At 31.6% G+C, this 25,792-nt stretch overlaps 2 protein-coding genes across 2 annotated transcripts; both read left to right on the top strand.

The window, feature by feature from the left end:
• Positions 1-1,439: 1,439 nt before the first annotated feature.
• On the top strand, positions 1,440-2,154 carry LOC129873510 (calmodulin-like protein 30). The gene has a single exon (XM_055948620.1). It carries the CDS (start codon positions 1,469-1,471, stop codon positions 2,033-2,035), a length of 567 nt encoding a protein of 188 aa, XP_055804595.1. The 5' UTR covers positions 1,440-1,468; the 3' UTR covers positions 2,036-2,154.
• A 14,872-nt stretch (positions 2,155-17,026) lies between these two features.
• On the top strand, positions 17,027-18,201 carry LOC129874493 (uncharacterized). Its single transcript, XM_055949786.1, has 2 exons — positions 17,027-17,632; positions 17,777-18,201. The coding sequence occupies exons 1-2, from the start codon at positions 17,150-17,152 to the stop codon at positions 17,837-17,839; spliced, it is 546 nt and encodes a 181-aa protein (XP_055805761.1). The 5' UTR covers positions 17,027-17,149; the 3' UTR covers positions 17,840-18,201.
• The last annotated feature ends 7,591 nt before the right edge of the window (positions 18,202-25,792 follow it).

The raw sequence follows: 25,792 nt of genomic DNA on the forward strand, positions 1-25,792 counted from the left end.
TGTTGGGAGAAAATTACTTTAAGACGATGACTATCATCTTTCCAAGATCTATCACTTTCATATTATTCAAAAAATAAAATTAGACGTAGAAGCATACCTAGAATAATAATTTATGAGAATCGTCGAATTATTGACTTGGCTTTCCCAATTAAGACATAATAAGCCGTTATTATTTTCCTAACGATAGGATATTAGAGAGAAAACCTATGCATCTATTTGATATGGGACGATAAGGGTAAAAATCATTTACACGTCCAAATCTAATGAGAGGAGTAAACTTGATAAATATCATGTCTCTTAATGCCAAAATATTAAAAATATCACAAATACTCGTCCTAGGCATTGGCTAAATTTTGAAGCTATTTTTCATTTTTGAGCATATTTTGCCTATCCTCCAATTAGATAGCTGAAACGCTTTATGGCCGGCTGATAAGAAGAATATTTTTTTCTTGGTCCATTGATAAAGAAGGATAATTTGGAAGTGTAGTGGATAACGGCATCAAGAAAATGAGTGGTGTTATCTTTTTATACTTAGAAGGAGGCGAAGTTAGAATTTTAATTTTATAAATTCTGAATTTTATAATAAGGATTTCAAGAGTTAATAACTGAATTTTAAATTTAATATTTATACATATTTAATAAACTTCTTAATATAAATGCACTATAAAGTTATTGAGTCCGATCGAACTCGTACCCGAGCTTCTAGCTCCACCCTTATTTGAATGCCTTTAGGTTCGACTTAGAAGTAATAAAATTGAAGTCTGCTAGTAGTAGAATATATGCTCAAGTACCAATACCGTTAAATCGTGATCATCACTTTTAGTTGTCTGGTTGTTAGCCCACTACGTATAATACTTGTAATAAGGTAATTTGTCTTATTTTTCAAATTACTAATTTTACTTTTTACGAATAGTTACGTGTAGTTTCTTTTTTTGGTGACATGATAGTGTCAATATGTTAAAATTACAATATTGTTAGCATCAATCAATGAATCTATTTTTTTTTTTGTCAAATTAGAGTCCTTCCTTAAAAGAAAGGACTTAAAATGCAGAATACAATTCTTAGAGGATTTTGGTCATATATTGTATGGTGAGTTGGGAATAAATTAAATTAAAAGCTTTCTGGCCCATAGATATGTAAGTGCGCTCTTGTATTGCAGAAAGAACGTCAAAGGCAATGTACCTAATTTTACTACAACAACAACAATCGAGTGAAATTTCACAATGTGGGGTCTAGGAAGAATAAAGTGTACGCAGACCTTATTCCTATCAAGATAGGACGGCTGTTTCCAAAAGACTCTCGTCTCAAAAGAATCATAAAACGAGGTCAGATAAAGCTAAGAAGTTTAAAGTATTATGGAAAAGCAAATAAAATGTACCTAATTTTAATGGCTATATATTCACAGTTAGATCTTACAAGTTTTAACATCAAATTGTAAATCAGTAAGAACATTAATTCACCATATAACATGTCGAATAGTACTACAAGTTTCCTCTATTTTCGTTACAATAGTTTTAGAAAGTCAATGTCGAAATCTAGGCGATCACTTCACCTGTCAATGTTAAAGCAAACGCCTTTAGCTCATTTCCGTCCAAAATTGGAGGAAATGAAAAGGGTGTTTGACAAATTTGACACTAACAAAGACGGAAAAATCTCAAAAGAAGAATACAAATCGGCGATGAAGATGATGAGAAGTGGTGAGGGAAATACGAAATCTTATGAAGTTGATGATGCATTTCAGGCTGCAGATACTAATGGGGATGGATTCATTAACTTTGAGGAGTTCATGAGACTGCAGAATCTCGACGGTGGTGTGAATTCAACTGATATTAAAAGCGCTTTCAAGGCGTTTGATTTGGATGGCGATGGCAAAATTAGTGCAGAGGAATTGTTGCAGGTTCAACGAATGCTTGGAGAAAAATGTAGCTTAGAGAGTTGCAAGAAAATGGTCAGAGGTGTTGATGCTAATGGGGATGGACTTATAGACATGGACGAATTTGTGACCATGATGACGCGCACCATGAAGCTCGTCTGAGGGTTGTCCAAGTACACGAAAACAATGTAGTAATGTCATAAAATAGCTGCAGAAAACTTAAGATATATATATAGTCTCGATCCGTTTTCTTACTGCAATAAAGTAACCTATTTTCTATATTTGAGTTTGTTATGCTGATTGAATTTCAAAAATGACTTGCAAGAAAGATATAGAGTTACAATTCTAGCACTACATATAATAATTTATGTAGTCTTTTGATTTTGTTATGAGACAGAGATGCCATATGTTTTGACTTGCAAAAATAAAGTAACTCATTTGCCAGTACATTAGGCTTGTGTGTAACCAAAAACACAGTTATTCTGGTAGAGGGTATACCAAATTAAAGTATTACATAGATTATGAATGTCATGCCAGTGAGAATTAAGAGAGGTACATAGTAATTCTCTGTTAGTGTTTCTATGATTTTGCCTTTTGTGAGCAAGATTCAATCCAATTGTCAATTAATGGGAATGCGTCGAGAATTTGTAATTAGTAAGGGTTAAGGTTTGAGAGGAATAATATATGAAAGAGGTAACTAACTAGGTGATGTTGTTAGAGTCTGACAATGGTTAATAGAATTAGTTGTCATCTTTTTATACCATCTTAAAAAAAATCTACACCTCATCATCTATCTTTTAGGGTTGAATTTGGTCAAAGTTGATTTCTTCACATGATCACATCAAATAGTATCAGAGTTGGACCAATCTGTGTATTCTTGGTTTACCCAATGGCAGAACCCCATGTGTATGCTGCCATTACAACAAATAAAGAATTTAGCGGCAATTATTGAGCAATAATAATATAATTCGCTATATTATATTTAGCGGCAATAAATATTTATAATCATCACTCTATATAAATGTCGCTAAAGGCTTTAGTGGTTATGAATATAATGACATTAACTCAGTTGTCACTAAATATTTTTACGGCAATATAAGAAAAATCTATTGCCCCGGAATGAATTGATCAACAATCTTTCCTTCTCAAATAAAGCTGGCTAATTTGGAAATAGAATCATTATGAAAGGATGGATAAGCAGGACTTGATTCTAAGATCAAGTTGCACTAATTGTGGTAAAATGGGATTCTATTCAAGAATCTTTGTGTCATTGTTCATTTTTAAAACAGATTTCATTGTTATTTTACTCCCAAATATTTGAATTGGAATAAAGTTGCTAGAATCACCATCATTTCAAACCCACAAATGAAAATAACAATTCATATTATTAGTGTGAACTGAATCAATTCATCTTGAACAAAAGTCCAAAAGTAAAAGATGCCCATCAAATTTTATAGTACTAGATATATTCCCTTTCACTTGAAAATGTTTGTGCAAATTTAACAGCCTATTATACAAAGGAAGTAACAAGAACAGGGCATCACATTCTCTACCAGTTTAAATTTTCTCTTTGCTAAGTAACTAAAAGAGAAGGAAAAGATGGCTATAATGAGTTGTTTCGAGCTTCCAGTACAGCAGCCAGATAGGGATATGTCAGTGCAAGAATTCAAGGTGTGGATCAAGCAATTCGACACGGATCATGACAAGCGTATTAGCCCTGAAGAATTAACAGAGGCACTTGAGAGTCTACACATGTGGTTCAGCTCGTGGAAGGCCCGTCGAGTCATGAAAGATGCTGATACTGATCATACTGGTTTCATTGATAACAAGAAAGAAGTAGAGAAACTAGTCAAGTATGCCCAACAACGTTTACACATGAAAATCCATCAAAGCTAAACTGACTTTGCCTTGTTTTTTTTTTCCTTTCGCTCACATAGTAATTCGAACCCATAATCTTAAAATTAATCTTGAGGTGGAGTGTGCTTACCGCCTTACAATCCCCTCTTGTCCTTGAGGGGACTTTCGTTGTCATGTTGTTGCTTGTTTTTTAAAGTATTCGGTATGGAAATCCACTTGCTAATTAATCAAAGCTCTTGCCGTGTAGACTTAACAAAGGTAAAGTGTTCCTCACCAACAAGTCCATTATTTTCGTTATTTAATATCAATAAAGTGTGGCAAATTATACTTCATTAACTGATAATTATTGCAATAACCAATTAACCATGATAGCTTGGACGTTATTGTTGCAAATCCTTACCGTTTTTATGGCAAAACCAATCAATTTGAAAGCCTATTGATTCGTTCTACCTAATGGTGGTCGTTAATCTATTTTTCACAAACTTTTCTTCATGATTACAAAACTTAAATAGTGGCATCGAGAGTGCCTATTTGTGTAAAATGTTCATCCCGAGTCATTTTTGCTTCATCCGTCTACGGTCTACGTTTTGATCTGACAGTCTCTTTCAATTTTTTTTTTATAATTTTACTATATCATTCCGAATTATTACAAGTCAGGTAAATATTAAGAAATAAATACTAGTATAACTTAATAATAAAGGTAAAATACATATAAAATACAACAACAAACCCAGTATAATCCCACTGAAAGAAATTAATCCCCCCTTCCTTTATTTCATTAACATAATAAGTATATATACACCTAATACAAGTGTCTAATACAATGAAACTAACTATCTATATATGAAAACTAAATATATACAATTTGTTACAAATCTGTCAGAATATATTACCATATATTCTTGTCACGCCCCGAGAGGGTACCCTAGACGTGACCGACACTCGGGAACCATTTCTGGCTCCCAAGCGAACCACATAGCCTGATCACACATCCGTTCATTCATTCAATCAGCGGAAGACTTATAATAAAGAGAATACTTGGTGGGCAAATCCCAAATCAACAATCTAACTCAAGAAAGAAAGGCCATGGTCCAACAAATCAAACTTCAATCTTTGTCATTAAAATAGTTTGACAAGAATAATTCAAGGAAAGAAAATACTCAATCGATCCATCACTATCTAGTCTATGAAGCATCTATCACTACTATCTAATTGGTGTCAATGACATGTTCATAGCTATCTCAAATCAAAATGAAAAGGGCTAACTCGATGCAAGAATGATATAAGCGGTGTCCTCCGGATGTAGGGAAGGACTCACCAATACGCTGAGTGCGTATAGATCCTCAATGATGCTTCTATTGACGATCTCTTAAACTTGTCTCTGCATCATGAAACGATGCAGGTCCAAATGGACGTCAGTATATGGAATGTACGAGTATGTAATATGGCAGAATGAAACATACCTCAAGGAAGAATAACATTGGTTCAAATGTCTCAAAATCAGAAAGATAAGAGAGACTCAATCAAATGTATCATAAGTCTAAAGTAAGAATACATTTTAGGCAAAGACCAATCATAAACCATCCAATCCAGTCTAATCATGTACGATACAATTCAATTAAATCATTCAAGTCAATCCAATTATATATTATTCTATTCAACCCAATCACATATCACCTAGTCCAATCCATCACATATCATCTAATCCAATCCGATCATATACAATTAACTCAATAATCAACTCAAATGATTCAACTCAATAAATATGCAAATTAAACTATGCAATGTTTTATAATTCAACTCAATCATCTACAATCACAATCAAGCCAATCATGTCAAGCACCATCTATTCAATTGAGAGTTTCTCTAACCGATAACTATCACCATATGAGCGAGTGATAGTACAACAAGCCGACGTTGTTGCCGCGTCCGTTCATACTTTGTCATGGTATGAACGAATCAACCAATCATGGATCCAATCCAACCAAGTCCTATCATGTCAGGATAATAATTTGGGAAACATCCGACTTTAACGGTTCGATCCCATGGGAAGCATCCGACTTTAACGGTTCAATCCTCTCTTACGTTTGGCGACGTAGTTTATTGGTTCAAGTATGGACTATACTCTTACTCAATTCGGTGCTCGATACTCCTCCCAAGACTCAATATGCTCATATCTATCAAGTGAGTAAAATACTCAAAATACTCATTTAGCCTCATTGGACTCTTTCAAATCAACTCATTTAGTCTCATTGGACTCTTTTCAAAACTCAATCAAATCTGGCCTCCTTGGACCTTCTTTCAAATCGACTCAGCTCAAAAATTGACAATTTAAAGTAAAAATGCTCAACTCATTTATACTCAAAATAATCATATTCAAAAATAATTAAAAGGCTTCTCAAACTCAACTCCTGCTTAAATCCTCTTTTTAATCATAGATGAAAATAATCATTCTTTAAAACTCAAAAATAGCGTATAAATAGTTTATGCAAAAATACTCACAATCTTTTATTTAAAACTCCTTCTCAAGAGATCATTTATTTTCAAAATGCTCATAAGACTACAATCAATCAAATTATGCAAATCACATATCACACAATCACATTAGACTCCAATCTACTTCATCACACAATATCCTCATCAACATAACTTCTTCATTCACATCATCGTCAAATATCATCATTCACATCATCGTCAAATATCATCATCGCATCATCATTAAATATCATCATTCACATCATCATGAAACATCATCATCACATCATCATCAAACATCTACTCCAAAATCTTTATTTAATTCTACATTCCATTTATAGAAATAAAAGTGACATTCTAGCTCTACCAACGTTTTAATTCTTTTTTATGCCATTCACATTCATAACTATTCCAATTCCTTCTTCTTATTCCAATCAATATATATATACACAAAACCATCCACCTCAACCTCAAGACAACTATGACAAAAGAAATCTCATCTTGGGTTCATGTGAATGAAACATGAATCCACACTCTCAACAAAACTCAACTCGAGAATATCGTCAATACCTATAAATCTATATACAAAGATACATTTGTAGTCAATAATATGAAAGTTGACTATTTAATAATTCAAGTCATGAAATCATCCATCAATTTTTAGTATATAAAGATATTCTAGGGTTTAGGAAAAATTTCAAGAAAACCTTCCTAGAAGGCTCAAATCTTTCACAACTCCTATCCAACACATACATGGGCATATAAAAGAACTCAATCCATATTTTAGGTTATCCTTACATACCTTAGAGTGGATTTCGAAGAAACCTTGTTGTTGGGTCTTCAATGGGAAGGCTTGAATTCTTAAAACTCTTGAAAGCACTCTTTGTTGGAGAAGGATTTGGAGAAGAAGAGAGGGAAATTCTAGGGCTTTTAGAGAGAGAGATGGACTGAAATAATGGTCCCAAAACTTCCAAGGATAGTGTATATATAATTTGGGGAAATACCCAAATTGCCCTTTCTCCAAAAATCTGGAAAACAGGCTAAAAATGCTCCTGGCGTGATAGTGGCTCGTCGCGCCACTGCGGCGCCAAGTCGAATAGGCTTAAAACCTGCACACCTGCTAGTGGCGCATCGCGCCAAGGACCAAACTACTGAGGCTGTTTGATGGCGCGATAGTGGCGCATCGCGCCCTTACAGCGCCAAGCCTAAGTTTTCTGGGTTCTGGGAAATAGGCTTGAAAACCCTGCACATCTCGTAGTGGCGCGCCGCGCTAGGGACCAAACTACTGAGGCTTGTTCCTGGCGTGATAGTGGCGCGTCGTGCCACTGCGGCGCCAAGCCCAGGCTTCTTGCAGTCACAACTCAGGCCTGAAATTCCGGCAGTACTAGTCCGTCTTAGGATAGTCATAACTTTTGACTCCGAACTCCAAAATTTACAATCTTGGAGGCGTTGGAAAGAAAACTCAAAGACCTTTAATTTGATAGGTCATAGGCCACCCAATTCATCTCATCTTAGGAGACATGGTCGTTAGAAGTCGATCCCTTATATAAACTCATCCAAAAACTTAATCGATTGGGATTCTTTGGACTCGACTTGGTGTTAGAGATCTCTTATGACCCTAAACACATCTAACACACTTTAATTACTTAGGAATTAATCCTAACTCATGTGTAAGATTACAAGTCCTCCGGTCTGAGTCTACACACACGTAAAGAAATGTTCGAGTCTTTGCAAAAAAAAAATCGGGGTGTTACAATTCTAACACCCATCATGTGGGGTCTGAAGAGGGTAGGGTGTACGCAGACCTAACCCCCACCTTGAAAGGTAGGGCGGTTGTTTCCGAAAGACCCTCGTCTTAAGAGAGGAAAAAAAGATAATAGGTTAGATAGGGACAAACATATCAAAAACAAGATGAAAACAAGGAATAACAAAAGTGAGAAAGTCATGGTAGAATAGTACAGAAAGAAAGAAACATTAACTACTATAAATAAATAAGATAATCAAAGTACAACGGTCTCACACCTATAAACAGCAATACAATGCAGAAATCAAATGGCAATAAACAATGAGCAGAACTACAACTACTATGGTGTAAGGATAAGTCACCTAACCTTTTATCTTAATCTGAGTCCTCCACAAAAGAAATTATAGTGTGCTAATGCGCTTATTAATACATATAAAATAATAAATTATTTTTTAATTTTTTAAATTATACAAATAAAAACAAACATATATTTTTAAAATATTGGACAAATAAAAGTGGATAGAAAGAGCATTGCCAACTATTTCTATAAAAATGGCACGACTTGGCTATTTTACTTAGAAAAACTTACAGAAATCTCACTAGTTTAGGAGATAATTACCTAGATACACTCTAGTTTGCAATATTATGAATTTTACTAAAATTTGGTACGACCAAATACGTCGAGATACATGTATATCGGGATATATGAAGTCAAAATTAGGTGTAATTTATTTTAGATACACTGTATCAAAGTGGATTCGCATGTATCTGTGATACAAAGACAAATATCGCTCACCTTCCTTCCATGTCGCTCGCCACTCTCCAATGTATTTGGGATACATAATTATCTCGCTTGCCTCTCTCTTTTATTTTAATGCATCTAGTAACAAAAATATATGTATCTAGGTGTATCATCTTCAATATATTATAGAAAACTCTTAATTAGTGGATACATAATTATTAAAAAAAATAAAAATAAAATTAATATATATATATATATATATATGAATATATGTCTAATAAACTAGTTTCTTCTTTTTTTTAATTCGCTTTTTAATGTTCAATCACTACATAAAATGTTACTGAAAAACAGGTGCACTCCTTTATTTTGATTTGTTTATCTTAAATTTGATTGGCTTTACTTAAATTATTGTTGGCACAATTACATAAATAATATATTATATTACATTAATTACGAATTATGACATAAGATATACTTTTATCAAAAATAACATTAATTTTGTCACCCAAAAAAATAAAAGATAATAAATACACTTTTTCTTTTTTATTTCTCTCTCCTTCTTATTTTTTTCCAGCCATTTTCTCTCTCCTTCTTTTCTTTTCTTTTCTTCTATCTTTCCCTATTTCTCTCCTCCTTCTTTTTTTTTCTTTTTTGGTCCCTTTTTTTTTCTTCTCTTTCTCTTTTCTTTTTCTTTTGCCCCCTTTAAAAATAATAATTACTTATTCTAATTTAAAACTTAATTTTAAATTGGATATTACAAAAATAATGATTTTACTACTTTTTAAATTAAATAATTTTTTTATATAAATACATATATAACGTATTTCTAACCAATAAAAGAAATAAATATAAACGATAATTGTAATACATTTTGAATTCAATATATTATACACATTGTAGATATTTCTCAATGCACGTGGTGAATACATAACTAAAATATTTTTAATACAATAATATATTCCGTTAATAAGAGAAAAAAATAAAAAATAATTATAATAGATTTTGAATTCAATACATGATATTATAGAAATGTTTCAATGTACGTGGTGTATATATAAATAAAACTTTTTTAATACAATAATATATTTTAGCACCTTTAATAAGCAAAAAAATTAAAAATAATTATAATATTTTTTTAATTCGATATATTATACATATTATAAACATGTTTCAATGCATGTGATGAATAAATAACTAAAATATTTTTAATACAAATGTATTGTAAGTATTATGTGTGAATTTCAAACATTCCAGTACTATTCAATTTAATTTACATTGTTAGAAATGTATTACATTTTTTGAAATAACAACAATTGAATTCATAACAATGTATAATATTGAATTCGAATTGTAATACATTTTGAATTCAATATATTATATAGGCATGTTTCAATGCACGTGCTGAATATATAACTAAAATATTTTTAATACAATAACATATTCTGTAAATAAGAGAAAAAATAAAAAATAATTATTATAGATTTTGAATTTAATATATTATAATTAAAATATGGTGAATATATAATTAAAATATTTTTAATACAAATATATTATAAGTGTTATGTGTGAATTTAAAATATTTCAATACTATTTAATTAATTTTAAATTAGAATAATTAATTATTATTTTTAAAAAAGGAAAAAAGAAAAAAAAGAGAAGAAGGAGAAACAGGAGCACAAAGATAGAGAGAAAAATGGAAGGCAAAAAAAAAGAGAAGAGATAGAGGGTTGTAATGGGATAATTTTAGTTATTAATTAAGATAAATATGTTATAGATCGTAGTTAAAAAAAGTATCCTAAAAAAAATAGTTATTAATTTAAAAGAGTTATATTTATGTAATTTTCCCATTATTGTATGGCAAAAATCTGCTCGCTACTTCTTCTTTTTCTTTTTTCTTTTTTCTTTTTTGTTTTGCGCAAAAAAATAATAATCCTTTATCAATCTATGTTTATATATTGTTTAAACTTTTTAAAGTTTAGTTGTTTTTTTGTTGTTGTAATTGACTCAGTTTTTGGTTTTTATCTTGAGTTATGATCTTTCGATGATTATTAAATTGAGCCCTTTCTTTCTAATGAGAAAAAAAAAATGCTTACTATTTGTTTTTTAAAGCCCTCGTTCACATGCATCATTTAGAAGGTTTTCTGACTTTCTCCATTCACAAAAATAAAATATCTTATAAATTTCTTTCAAAAGAACAAAATTTAAGGGTTAGCTGCAGGCTAATTAGGGTTAATATTGTATTGGCCCTTCGATGTGAAAGGTGAGATCGTTAAATTCTCCAGTCCGATAAGATTGGGTTGGGTTGGACCGAGTCTGCCGATTTTGACGGTTCTAGTGCAAACATTAAGCGAAACAAAAAAAATTACACTAATCAAATATAAGAGCTAGAATTAAAAAAAAAAGTTCCCCAATCTGCTCTTTTTCTTTTCGGAAATGGTCCAAATATGCCTTTAAAATCGAGCAAGTGTATGTTTAATAATTGTTTAGTTCATATATGTTCTCAGTGTTCAATAGTTGATTCAAATATATTCTTAATTTAACTGGAATCATCCATTAATCTAATTAGCTCATTAAAAATGATCAAATATTCTCTTAGGTGTCGTTTTGCCTTAAATAATTTTTGAGAAAATTTGAGAAAAAACTTGAGAACTAGTGTTTAGCCATATAAGTTGTCATTACTTGGTAAATATCCCAAGTTCTAGAAAAAATTAGAACTTGGAAAGTTTTAAAAATTTTAAAATTACCTCAAATTTTTATATTTTATAAAAATCATCCATCATTTATTGTTGGAAAGAAATTGTTCGTAGAATGTGAGAAGATTTTATAAAAGAATAGTTTGTTATTACCTCATTCAGAAAATAATTGTTTGAGTGACAAGATTGGAAAAAAAGAATAATTTATTTTTTTTAATTCAATTAATGTATTGCTCTTGCCCATATTGTTATTTTGTTGTTGTCAATTGTTATCAATTATGTTATAAGATTTTTTTTAATGGAACATGTTCATTATAAAATGATAACACAAACTTATTAGTAGTTTTAATAATTTTTAAAACTTACAGGTACAAAATAATATTTTTTTAAAACAGTCAATACTCTTAAAAAATTTATGGTCAAACGCATGGTGAAACTTCAACAAAAAATTACTTACCATGAATATTTGGGAACTTGAGGCAAAACGCTAACTTAATAAAATATGCTAATTAGCTTCTATCTTCCTCGCACACATACCAAAATATTTCCATCCAAACTTTATTGCAATAGAGAATGGGAAAATAGTGAATAGCTCGAGGAACTCTGAAGTTGCATGAGTTGTAAATCCAGTGTGTACTTTTGTAGCTTTTTAGTTATGTATATATTGTACAAATTACAAAAGATGGAGGCGTTCGTATTAGCTTTAGGTGTTAGTCAATTAACTTTACTTTTGACTCCTCATGTCTAACTTCAAAAGCTAGTATTTCTACAAAAGCTGTTAGCTAATCTTATTTGTACTATTATTATAACACCATGTGGATTTCTAAGTCGGACACCAATTGACCAGAAGAATATGTTAAGTCTACTGGTCTCGGGCGCACTTTTTACTTGCACTTTTTACTTGTCGAAGGTTCGGAGTTCGAATAAAGGGAGAATCAAGATTTAAATTTTATAGATTTGAGATTGAACTTTTTTAAATTAATAATTTGTATCTATTTGATGGATTTTCTTAAATATAGGTGTAAGATTTTTGAACAAAACTACTAATATGTTTTTCTAATATGATATTGTCATAATGATTTGTCTATGAGTATACTTCTTTAAATGTTTTCGCTTCGTTCCACTTATGTGACATTTCTATTTTTTACTTTATTCCAAAAAAATGTTATATTTCTATAATTAAAAATAATTAAATTTTAAATTATTATTTTTATCCTTTACTAAAATAATTTTCAACTATTTACTTTTAAATCAATACAGTAAATTTATATTCATGGACTCATGGTTTAAAATCACGAGAATTGAAATGAATATGATTAAGTATTGTGTCATAAATGTCTAAAATTTATTTTGGATTACAAACTTCAAAAAGTTTGATATAAGTTTTGTGTAAACTCAAACGATATGATGTAAATTAGGACTAATGGAGTACTCAACAACGTTTATAATAAATAAATAAAAATTCCTATACGACTACCGCCTCTGCTATACGGTGCTAGCTAGTTACTAGTTTAATTGGTCAAAGGAGTTGCACTTAGAGATTGAAGATAACGTGGTCCCTATGAGGTATCCATCCTAATATTATTACAATTATATAGCCAACTCATTGAGTGTTAATAATACATACAAATACAAGTCAAATTAAGGTGAGTCAAATACAAGTCCAGTAGTACTTACTGCAGCTTCTGCCCCTCCCTCCCTTTTCCCCTCTAATTTTCTCTAGCATTTAAAACGCTACAAGTCGTATAAGTTGTTTACAAAACCAATGGCCCATCCCTTTTAATACAATGACTCACTGTTGTTTTGGTTTCTTCATTGCCAACCAAAAGAAAACTGACAACTCACCCCTCTTCTTGGTATATGGCTCTACCTTTTTCTTTTTCTCCTTAGAATACCCCACCTTTTAACATTTTACTATATATCCATTACAAATTTATTTAGGTTATCATGTGAATTTTCTGTACTCATTGCATATTGTTCAGATCCATAATATATATACTCATATTATGTATCTACTTTTTTTTTTAATAATCGTAATGTTCGGACTAGTTTATACGCATTTCTAAAACAATTGAGTGAAATTTAAAATAGTTGAAAAAACATGGACTTATCTTGAATCCTAGAATGTTGGGTTGATTGAGTTTGATAAATGTTGATCTTGAATATCATACCAGTTGAAGATGATATGATATCCATTTTCCATATACAATATTACACATTATTATATATTATTAAACAACATTATACAAAATTATAGTAAGTGTATAATGTTGTTTACCGAGTGTGTAAACATCGTTATACAATATAGTTTTTTCCTTTTCTTCTTCTCTTTGTTTTTTTTTTATATGATATTATAATAAGTTTCATATAGGACAAGTTTAGATAAAGTTATACATCATTATACATGTACTGCATGCACATGTGAAGTGAAAAACCCTTTTTTATATGTTTTCTTATCTTTTCTCGAATATTCGATGTATAAATCCTCTTTTCTTGTTAATTTTTTCTCTGCCAAATCATGAAGCTGCAATAATTTTTTTTAAAAAAAATTAATTTTGATTTATACTATTTGAAACGGGAAAAAGAAGAAATTTAGGATTTTTCGAGTTATATTCTTTATGAGTTTGCATTTTTTTATTGCGTTTGAATATCTGCAAACAAAATCTAAGGCTATTATTTTGAACAACAGATTTGCAAAGTTAAAACTAGCAATATCTATTGCAATGTATGTCTATGAATTGTACTTGTATGGTATTCTTTTTTAAAAAAAATATTTTAATTTCATGTATTTTGTCGAGATCTAACTAAGAAAATGTGGCTGATTTTCTACATCTTATGCAATTATTTCTTTGTCCCATGAAGCTCTAGTATATACTACGCACTTGATGGGCGTTAAAAAGTTTGTGTTAAAAAAAATGGAGCACCATAGGCCAAAAATAAGGAATTTAGGTGTGGAATGCACGGAACACAAAATATAACGATATTGTCCATCTGATATGAACACGACATACACTTGAAGAGTGGCATCAAAAGGACAAGAAAACGAAAGCGTCCAACAAAGGGGGACTATGATTAATTTAATATATTATGAAGTGACAAATTGGCTTCGTGATTCTATTAAAGATTTATTTATCAGAGTATTATATGCCACGCCAAAAAAAGAAGAAGAAGAAAAGATTACATCATTATTATATGAAACCCAAACATATAGTCAAAAGACATATCCCTGAATATTATTTGAAACCAAAAATGAAAACGACCTCCAGTAAAACTCTCCCCGCTCCCCCTGACAACATAAATACAAACATATACAGTTGTTTGCAACAGTGGTACGTAGAGGGGAGGGGTCCCTTTAGGAATTTATTGGAGGAATCAGGAGTAGCTAAGGCTTGTGAGAGTCGTGTTTGGTGTGAGGTATAAAGTATAATAATATCGGAATAAAATACAAGATTATTTTATTCTGTATTTGATTAGAGGTCTTAGGTAATCCTTGGATTATTTATCCCACCATTTATAGCTTAGTGACAGAATAAGTTATCACATATGTATGATGAAATAACTTATTCTGAAATAATTAATTCTGAAATAATTTGTTCCCACCAAACAATAAGAGTATTGTTGTTGAGGGTGGAAGGCGGATACATTGGGTTCAGCTGAATAACTATCAAATTATAAATTCATTATATTACAAGTACAATAATTTTAGTGTTAAGAACCTTATGATAAATTTAAATCATAGATCAATTTCTATTGATGTCTAGTAAAAAATGTGTTTACAATGTGAGTGTATTCTAATATGTTATCAACAAGTTACTTCATCATTTCAAGTTATTAAATACCCCCATCATGGGATAATTTTCATCCTAAAGTTAAACCATATTTATAAGAGGCCAAGCTTATTTCATAGAATTCGTATGCTAATGAGGCACAAAAAAAAAATTATTTCTGATTTATGGATCAATCAACTAAGATAAAGATATATAGAGGCCGGTTGGTATGCGAGATGGGACAAGGAAGAATATTTCATGTGATTTTATTTTATTTCATCACTACAATAAAAATAGTTTTTAGCGGCAATAAATATACACATTAACAAAGAGTGCTAAAACCTTTACTGGCATTACTTAATTGTCATTGGATCTAATGTCAATATGACTTTACGGACATTTACAAAGAGTGCTAATTGCCTCTAAGAATATATATTTAGCGGTAATTAAACTATTGTCGTTAATTATTGCCGCTAAAGATCATTTTTTGTGTAGTGTAGCTTCTATATGAGATTGTAATCCAACTATCTTAGTAAAAATGATGGAATAAAATAATTAAGAGATTAGTTAATACCTCAAATTAAACATGAATAAAGGTAATTCTAAATTTTATTCCGAAATTTCTATCTTAATCTCACATACTGCTTCGCAGATAAAATTATTTCGAAATTATACTCTTGGGACTAATTTATCCCACTTGAAAGTGAGATAGAATAATACTAAGTTGGGTGGGAAAGGTGAAATATCCAGAATTATAATTGGAACCAAATTTATACTCTATTTGATTGAAGATATAAATTTAAACCAAAAATATATTTTAATCTCAAACTTAATTCTGTAGTATTCATCTTATTCGGCGTACCAAACAATTCCAAGAATTTAGAAAGAATAAGTTGAGATTTATTGAAGAATGACAAAAATCCACATTGGTAGTTAATGAGATGGGTGGACTCCTTATAAGGCTTGGGCAGTCCTCCTCCCTTTGAGCTAGCTTTTGGGATGTGAGTTAGGCCTAAAACCTAAGTTAACATGGGCGTGAGGTGGGTGTTGAAGAATAACAAAAGTACCACATTAGTGGTTAATGAAATGGGTGGACTCCTTATTGTTGGAAAAAGATTTACAACACTTATAAGGCTTGGGAAATCCTCCTCCCTTAGAGCTACTTTTGAGGTGTGAGTTAGATCTAAAATCGAATTTAACAAGATTTAAATTATCAGGAACAAGAAAAAGAAATGGAAGGACATGATACAAATGATGAGATCAGAATTGAAGAGGGAAATAAATTAATCTACTAATTAATGATGGATAGAAATTTACCAATAACTTACGAACTTATACAATATCCTCAACTAAATGAAAGAAAAATGCATAAAACTTGAATCTTTTAAATTTTGGGGGCGAGGCAATGATTTTAGTGGTGTGTCTTTAAGCCGTCCAGTTATCTTTGAAGCTAGACAAATAAGTTTACAAACACATTTTTGTTTGTTTATTTATGGATTTGATAAATACCAAAAGTATTTAGAAAGTACGTGTTTAATAGTTAAAAAAAAACAGTTATAATTCATAAGTTCATCACTTTTAACTTAGGATTTATAAATAATTTATGAGCAATTTTAGTTTGATCATACCTTTTTCGATTTTATCTCTAATACCTTTTATAATCTCTACAATACTCTTTCTAAAACATAATTTTTAATTATTTTCTCTATTCTATTATGAAAAGTTGAACTCTCCCTATTTTTAGTTAGGTCCAAAGCTTAATTTGACATGATATTAGAGTCAAATACATCTAATGTATATACAAACCGATTGAGGGGTGAAATAAGGTCCGGGAGTGATGAATAGAAAAAGTCTCCACATCAGTGAGGAATGAGATTTCTTAAAAGGCTTGGAGCTAGCTTTTGGAGAATGAGTTATGCGAAAACCTAATTTGACATTTAGTTGGAAATCCAGTCAGCACAGCTACCTTATGTAGGTGTGGAAGGGCACTCACTCTCCATGTCATGCTTAGACATTATGTACAATCACAACTCAGTCGACCACAAAGGTTTTGGGACTCCTATGAGTCCTCGAATCTCCTTCTCAAATGATTTTGTCGATTCATCATCAAATACTTCTACTCAAATGAAGAGGACCTATAGGGATGCCCCTGTTTCCTCTGACTTTGAATTCAATGTCACTAATTATTCCATGATGAGTGCTGACCAACTTTTTTCCAAGGGTAGATTGTTGCCCTTCAAAGAAACTTGCTCTCACAAGACTACTACTCTTAGAGATGAACTCCTTCATGAGGATAAAGATGATGATGTTTTTTCCTCTAGGCCCCCTAAAACTTCTACTAGATGGAAGGGACTTTTAGGCCTTAAGAAATCTCACATTGGGTCCAAGAAAATAATTCATGATAACAACAATCAAAACTCTCTAGGAAAGCTGTCCAATGTACCTCATGAGGAGCTGCTTCATCGAAACAAGAATTCACAGGTACTAGTTAATTCTATTCATTTTCACATATATAGAGTGTGATTCGAATAAACTTATCGTATATATATGAGTTTCATTTTATTCTAAATAAATTAACAACATAGGTTTTCCATTGTTTGATATGCTATGTACGTTTATTTGCAGGAACCATACAATGGGGCTGGTGGAGGATCCAGTAGTAGAGAAGTAGAGTTTCGTTTTAATTAAAGTTGTTTAATTTCCAAAGGCAGTATTAGATTCTTGGAGTTGACAATGGCTTCTAATTTTAGTTATTAATGTGTTTAGTATGCTCCCAGCTTTGGAAAATTAATTAACTCGTCAAAACTAAATCCATTGGTAGCTTTGTACAAGTAATTGGGAAGTTTTTCTGTATTTTGTCATGAGATAGATTATATTGTTGAGCACCAAGTTGATGTATTTTCAATAGATAGTATTCCGTTCAACATATTTACGTTGCGTCTGTTTTTGCATTTATTCATCTGAGAGCTTCAGCATTGTATAGGGCCCCTACCCCGGCCCCCATTATTCTTTCCTTCTCAATGAATTATTAAGTCAATTTTATGTCACAATCCTTCATGGTTTCTCCTACTCAATGTTGTGTTCACACAATATGTACTTTTACTTATTCGATTTTGCACGTCTCTTAGTAATGAATAATTAACATGAGTATTTTTCATAAAATCTATAGTAATTTGAAAAATAAGTAAAGTAACTTAATGTTAAGTGTAAAACATGAAAAATATAAAAATATATTTCTAACACACTAAACAAGTAAAAGTAAATAAATAAAGTGGTATCTAGTTAGAGTTGGATTGTGCTAATAAAGAAGTCAAGTTGTTGTCCATTTAATTAGTATATCTAATTTCAAATTTAAGCGTGGAGACATTAACTGATGTAGTTTTTGAAAAGCTTAGTTGAAGAATGAATTGAATAACTTAGTTACAGGTGAAGAGAGAGTAGTTGGTGCATTGGGGAACCAAAAACATAAACTCCATTGGTAGATTGAAAGGGTACAACAGTGACAGACACAAATTTATTAATTGGGAGAAGCAAATTCATAACGACCACGAAAGCTAAGGAAATTGATTGCACCCCTTTTAATGCAAAAGAAAGAAGTAGCTACGAAAGTGATAGTTTGGATCAAAGCATCTCTTCATGTCAGATTCTCCAACATTCGTCTGCTACAAACTCTATCCTCTCCCCCATCCATTCCCACCCCTCTCAACAAACCACCCGTTAAAGCTAGCTAGCGTTTAAATATAAATATTCTCTCGTATTCAAAAATACATGCCTAAAGTATTAGTTGTCAAATTTAAATTTCTAAAATAAAGTTAATTTAATAAAATAATTTTTTAATAATTAATAGATGTATAAGTCAATCTGAGCTAAGTAAAATGAAAAGAGGAGTAAGTTTATACCTATCCGAACTATTTTAGACAAAAGTGAAATTAAAGTCATTTAAAATTACAGTAACACACATATTCATGGCGTGGAGCGGCTGGTCAAACCCCTTCCACTGGTTTTGTCTTGGGTGGTTATCCTTTTAAAAGAAAACCAATTTAATACTATTTTATGTTGGTCCATTGCCATTGTGTATTCTTTTCATTTTTTCATCACTAATATTACTGACCCCTACGGCCGTAAGACATGAATAGATTGAGCACTTATGGACCTTTTTTTTCCGGTCATCTTGTTTGAACATCTCAAAATATATCCAACCTAATTCACCGGTCCCTCTATTTTATTACATTTATAATTATGATATTCGAGACCGTTTTCATACGAATTTTTGAATAAAGTAAGTTATTATTTAAATCAATTTATCAAAATAGTACATTTTTCAGTAATGTTTTAGGTATTATTTTATTTAAAAAATCAATGGCAAAAAGACAAATGTCTGATGGAGTAAACAAAAATAAAACGTTACTGTCAAATAAGTTTTATTAATTCGTTACTCACAGACACATTTTAAGACTAAAACATTACTAACAGTAACGACTCTTAAAAAAAGGGCAGGGGGTGGAGAATCACCCAATTCACTTAACCACAAGAACATTTTGAAATATCAAAACCAAAGTTCAACAAGAGAATCTAAGGTTTCATCATATAGCTACTAGGGCTGGGCATAAAATACCGAAAATCGAATTACTGAACCGAATCGGCTATTTTGATATTTTGATATTCGGTAATTCGTTATTCGGTACCAAAATTCATATTTCGATATTTCGGTATTTACAATTATACCGTTCGATATTCGATATTTTCCGAATATCAAAATTAAATGAGTAAATGACCAATAGTCCAATTCTGCAGCCCATTGTATTCTGTTGGGTCCAAAGTAGTGTAGGGCATAAAGGAGTAAAGGAAAGGCCCATTGTCAAAATATTTATGTCCAGCCCAAATCTGAAATCCCTAACCCTAAGTCTTAACTCTTAAGACCTTCACAAATCACAGCTTCACTCTTAAGAGTTAAGACCTTCAGTCCTTCACAGCTTCAGTGCTTCACTCCTTCACAACTCTATTTCTCTGCTCGGCGCTCGCCCTTCAGTCCTTCACAGATCACAACTTCACTCTTTCATAGCTCTATTTCTGATTACTCTGCTCGCCCTTCACAGTAAAGGTGTTGTATGATTTTTCTTATCCAAGACTCTGAATTTCAATGCCATTAAACCTTTTCCAAGTTAGTTTTTTGGCTTTCAAATTCTTGTTGTTCATCTACTCCATTTTTCTAAATCTTTGTAACCAACTTAATTATATGTTGTAAAGAATGTACGTTGGGCATAGGAAAATTTGGGTTTCTAACTTTTGGAAAGATTTCAATCTCATTCTTTTGTGACAACTGCCATCTAAAATAACAATAGGGTAGCATTCATTTGATCTAAAGAACAATTGCATTTAATCTGTTCAGTGCAATTCGCAGTACAATTATATCTCGTTCATTTGTTCTGAACAGTTGCCTGAATTTGATAAATGTGTAAGCTCTATTTCTCTACTCGCCCTTGGTCTATTTAGCATTTCCTTTTTTTTTTGGGGGGGGTGTAACCTTTGTCTGTTCCTTGTTTTCTAATCTTTTTGTGGAATTGTTATACAGGTTTAGCGCAAATTCTTCTATCAGAGGTGAGCAAGATCTGTTTTTTTAATTTTATTTTACACTTTCAATTTATGTCTTATAACATTTGTAATCTTTTCTATGTTTAGATGAAAGATGAAATAAGTCGAACAACCAATCAGTGGAAGCGCACCTCTGGCTCTTACTGAGTCTCTTGATTCAACACCAGAAGATAAACAGCATTCAGTGACTGTGAAGAGGAAAGCTATAGAATCAAGATCTGTTGTTTGGCCGCATTATGATAAGCTCATAGAAGATGAAATTAATAAAACAAAGTGCAAGCATTGTGGTAAAGTTCTAAGTGGACTGAATTAACATTTGAAAATTTGTCCTAAAAATCCAAATAAGGTTAACACTTCCAATTCTAAGTACAAATAATCAAATTTAAACTTTCCATTAGAAGGTGAAATGCGTGATGGGGCAATTTGGACTTTTGATCAAGAGGTATCTCGGAGGGCTTTAGTTGAGATGTTAATCCTTGATGAGCTTCCTTTTCGTTTTGTTGAAAAGAAAGATTTTAAGAAGTTTATAAAAAAAACCCAACCTTTCTTCCGAGTTCCCTCCCATAGAACAGTGAGTAGGGATTGTTATGTAGTTTTTGGTGAAAAGAGACAAAAGTTTATGAAGTATTTGAAAGAAACATCACCGAGAGTTTATCTAACCACAGACACATGAACTTCTATACAGAGAATAAATTATATGTGTTTGACAGTACACTTTATTGATAGTGATTGGCTCTTGCATAAACGAATTTTAAACTTTCAGGTTGTTACTAGTCATAAGGGTGATGAAATGACCCGTTGTATTAGTAAGTGTTTGCTTAATTGAAAATTGGAGAAAATAATCACTATAACTATAGATAATGCTTCTTCTAATGATGTCATGGTGAAAGAGTTACCCAAATAAATGATTAATTGGGGATCTAACATGAAATGTGGTAACCATCTTCACGTGAGATGTATGACTCACATTTTGAATCTTATTGTGCAAGATGACATGAAAGAAGTTGGTCCATCTATCAAACGTGTTAGGCAAATGGTGAAATATGTTAGACAATTTACCGCAATGATTAGAAAATTTGCAGAATGTTGTGAACTAAAAAATATAGACAGTAAGAAGTCATTATGTTTAGATGTTTCAACCCAGTGGAATTCGACTTACTTGATGTTGGATGTAGCACAATATTTTAAGAGTGCATTTGATAGGTTTGTGTCACTCCCCGATTGGGTACCCTAGGCGTGGCCGGCACTCAGAAACCATCTCTGGCTTCCGAGAGAACCACTTGGTCTCATTACTCATTTGTTTATCAGCGGAAGACTTAAGAATACTAATGTGGGCTTGTCATAACCAAAGGAAAAATAGATAATTCTTAGAAGAAGTAGTTTCTAAGGAGAACTACTCCGATTACATCATCAAACTCTGTCTATGAAGCCTCTAATACTCTTAGATGGTGTCAATGACATGTCCATGGCTACCTTAAAAGAAATATAATACTCAACAATAATTAAAGGATAAAGAGTTCCTCCGAATACAAGAAGAACTCAACAAATAGCTGAAAAAAAATGATCTTCAACGAAATGCCTGTTGAGGATCTCTAACACCTGTATCTGCATCATAAAATGATGCAGGTCGAATAACGTTAGTACGTGGAATGTACGAGTATGTAAAATAACAGGAAGGTAAGGACAGATATCAATAAACTCCTCTCGAGAAAACTCAGCTCAAAACTCAACATTATCTCAACATCAATATGTAATGCAAGTTTAAAATATAAAAATAATAGTAATAAGCAATGCTTACTCAGTTGGGAGTTTCTCTAACCAACAACCATCACTTATGAGTTAGCGATGATACAATGAAGCGATGTCGTTGCCACATCCATCCAATACCTTGCCAGGGTAAAGGACATCACCATCTTGGATCCACTCATCAAAGTCCTCTTTTTGGGACTTAAGAGGCATAGCCTCCATCCTACGCTGACTACATAGTTCTGGGGTTTGAGTCAATTAAACTCTTACCCAACTCGGTGCTCAATTCTACTCCCAAAATATGTGCTCATATTAAACTCATCATCTAGTCTTATTGGACTTTAATTTAAATCATCAAACTCATCTCATTTTATGTTCACCAATCATTATACTTCCAAAAACATCATTTACATCTCATCAAAACATCTTGCTCAAAATATCATTTGCTCAAATTCATTCAAACTCAACTCTTTTGCTCTTTCAAAACTCAATAAAATACATATATAGTATTAATTCATATAACTTTCTTTTTATCAATGAAAATAATAAAAAGCCAACATCTTTACTCAAAAAAATGTGTAAAAATATTCATGAACATCAAATCAATTAGGATTCATGGGAAAGTAGCCATGAACAATAATTCCAATAATATGAGAGATAACAATAATAATGTTAATGCATAAATATATCAAACTCAATAAAAGAAGGATTAATTCATTTAGAATTCAAGATTTGGATAAAACTCAAATATAACTCAATTATAATGAATTTAAATATTGGGCGCATGGACGAACTCAATCCAATGCTATGAAAGCTTTACATACCTTAAATCCGAAGCTTTACTTCGAATTAGAACACTTTTGGACCCCTAGCCTTTTCTTCTCGCCGGAGCGTTTTGTGTACTACCCGGAGTATAAGAATCACCGAAGTAATATTTTTATACTACTAAAATTAAAACTATATTTGAGAAGAATTATATAGAGAGAAGAGTTGCTTAAGAAAGCTTGATGAATAAAATGAGGAAATAAGGTGGGGAAGAGAGACCTAACAATAAATAAAATAATTATAAAGAAAAATTTTAAAATTTAATGGAATATATTGATGTCATGGATGATGTTAAATGGAGGACAATTTATGTCATGAGTGATGTCAAATGTATCTAGATCTTTCCATGGTAGGTAAGATGAGTTCTTTTTAACAGAATACTCTTTTTCGGAGCTGCGTTTGAATAAGATAAATTCCTTATTAGGATTTGGTATCTTCATAATAATTGTAGATATGGAAGTCTAGTTTCATATAGTTCAAGAATCAACCAATTTGGAGCAACCTACAGTGAGATATGGAGTTTCTTCTATAAACACTCAATTCCATCACAATATTGTATCTTGCAAAGATTAATTTATTTGACCTACTTATACTCCGAATATTAAGATATGTTCTTCATGAAAGTTGTAGGTAAGGATGTTGTGGTTACCTAGAAATTTAAATCACCTAATTTGGACCAACATATGAAAAGTTATGTCCAAAATACAGAGGCTGTATTATTTTCATCGAGAATTGAAATACCGACATACAACATTTTAGGGGTTGTTACAGTTTGATCTTGAAGATGGTGGATTGTCAACTTATCTTGCTAATCATGTTTGTGAAGATGAAAGTGTTGCAGGTGTACTTGAAAGTAATGATTCGCAAAAAGTGAGAAATATGGTAATATTTCTTAAAAGATTTTATGATCTAACTGAGAAGGTTTCAGGTTCACTCTACGTCACTTCTAATGGTCAATTTGAAGATATAGTTGAGCTTCACAATTATTTAAGAGAGTGTATGGAAGACAATGATCCTTCTTTGGAAAAAATGGGAGAAAAAATGAAAGAAAAGTTTTTCAAGTATTGGGGTGCTCCTGAAAAAATGAATAAAGTGTTTTTTATTGCCTCTATCTTAGATCCTTATAACAAACTTGAATATGTTGGTGACGCACTTGAGGATATGTTTGGAGATGAAAAGGGGAGTGAAATAAAAGATGAAATGGTGACTCACATGAAATCTATGTTTGAAGAGTATATAGCAAAATTCTTTAATGCATCTCAACGCTCATCTTCTCTCTCTGATTTATCGGGTCAGACATCGGATTCATCTATCTCTAACACTAGCACAAAATTAACAAAAGTGAGAAATAGGATCCAAATGAAGAGGAACAAACAAGATGGTACAGGTTTGGATGGTAAGTCGGAGTTGAAAAAGTATCTTAGTGAAGAACTAGAGCCGAATGATGATGACGACAATTTTGATATCTTGTCGCGGTGGAAAGCTCATTCTCCTAGATATAAAATTGTTTTCGAGATGACTCATGACGTGTTGGCAATTCCAATTTCTAGTGTGGCATCGAAATGTGCCTTTAGCACTGGGGCCCGTATTCTTGATTCATTTAGGAGTTCTTTGACTTTGAAATTGGTGCAAGCTGTTATTTGTCTTCAAGATTGGTGTCGAAATGAGCCTTATCCCATAAATATTGAAGAAGATTTTAATGATCTTATGAAACTTGAACTTGGTATGTTTTTCAGTTTTTGTATTTTATTTTTATATTTTTTTACTTAGTTTAATTGTTGACACATTTTAAATTCTTTTTAGCTATGGATGATATTGATAGTTCAAAAGATTCTCTCATTTTTGATTTGTAATCGCTTATCAATATATCAACTTGGAATTGCCTGCATTGTTCAAGTTGAGAAACAGTGGATTCATTGCACCAACTGATAGGACTGTGGTTGTGAGTACAACTCATGGATTGAAGTTTACTCAGTTATGGACATTCTGAACTTTACCTGTGGAAGTGAAAGCAGATTTTGGATCAGTTATGGATGTTCTGAAGAGCTATTTGTTGAGCAAAAATTTCAAGCTATGATGTATTGATGTGTTCTCATTTTTAAACATAGTAAGTTTGTATTACACTATTACGTGGTTCATGTTATCAGAATGAAGAAAGATGATAGTGTGTGAGCACTACTTCTCTAAGGCTACCTATTAATACACATACTATTTTGTTTTGTTTTTCTATGATTTTTGAAGGGTTGCAGTAAATGGAACAACAACTTCCACTGTTTTTCTACCTGCCAATATCTTTTACAATTAGTTTGAGACTCAGTTGTATTCTCAGTTGTATTTGATCCATTGTTTAATTTGTTATTAAAAATTTTCACATTTTTTTGTTGCTATTGTGAATATGATGTACTAACATATTCCGTGTGGACTTCGACTTCAATATGATATTACCGAATATTGTACCGAACTGAACTTTGATTTATC

This window comes from Solanum dulcamara, chromosome 11 (assembly GCF_947179165.1).
Source record: "Solanum dulcamara chromosome 11, daSolDulc1.2, whole genome shotgun sequence".
Taxonomy (NCBI): domain Eukaryota; kingdom Viridiplantae; phylum Streptophyta; class Magnoliopsida; order Solanales; family Solanaceae; genus Solanum; species Solanum dulcamara.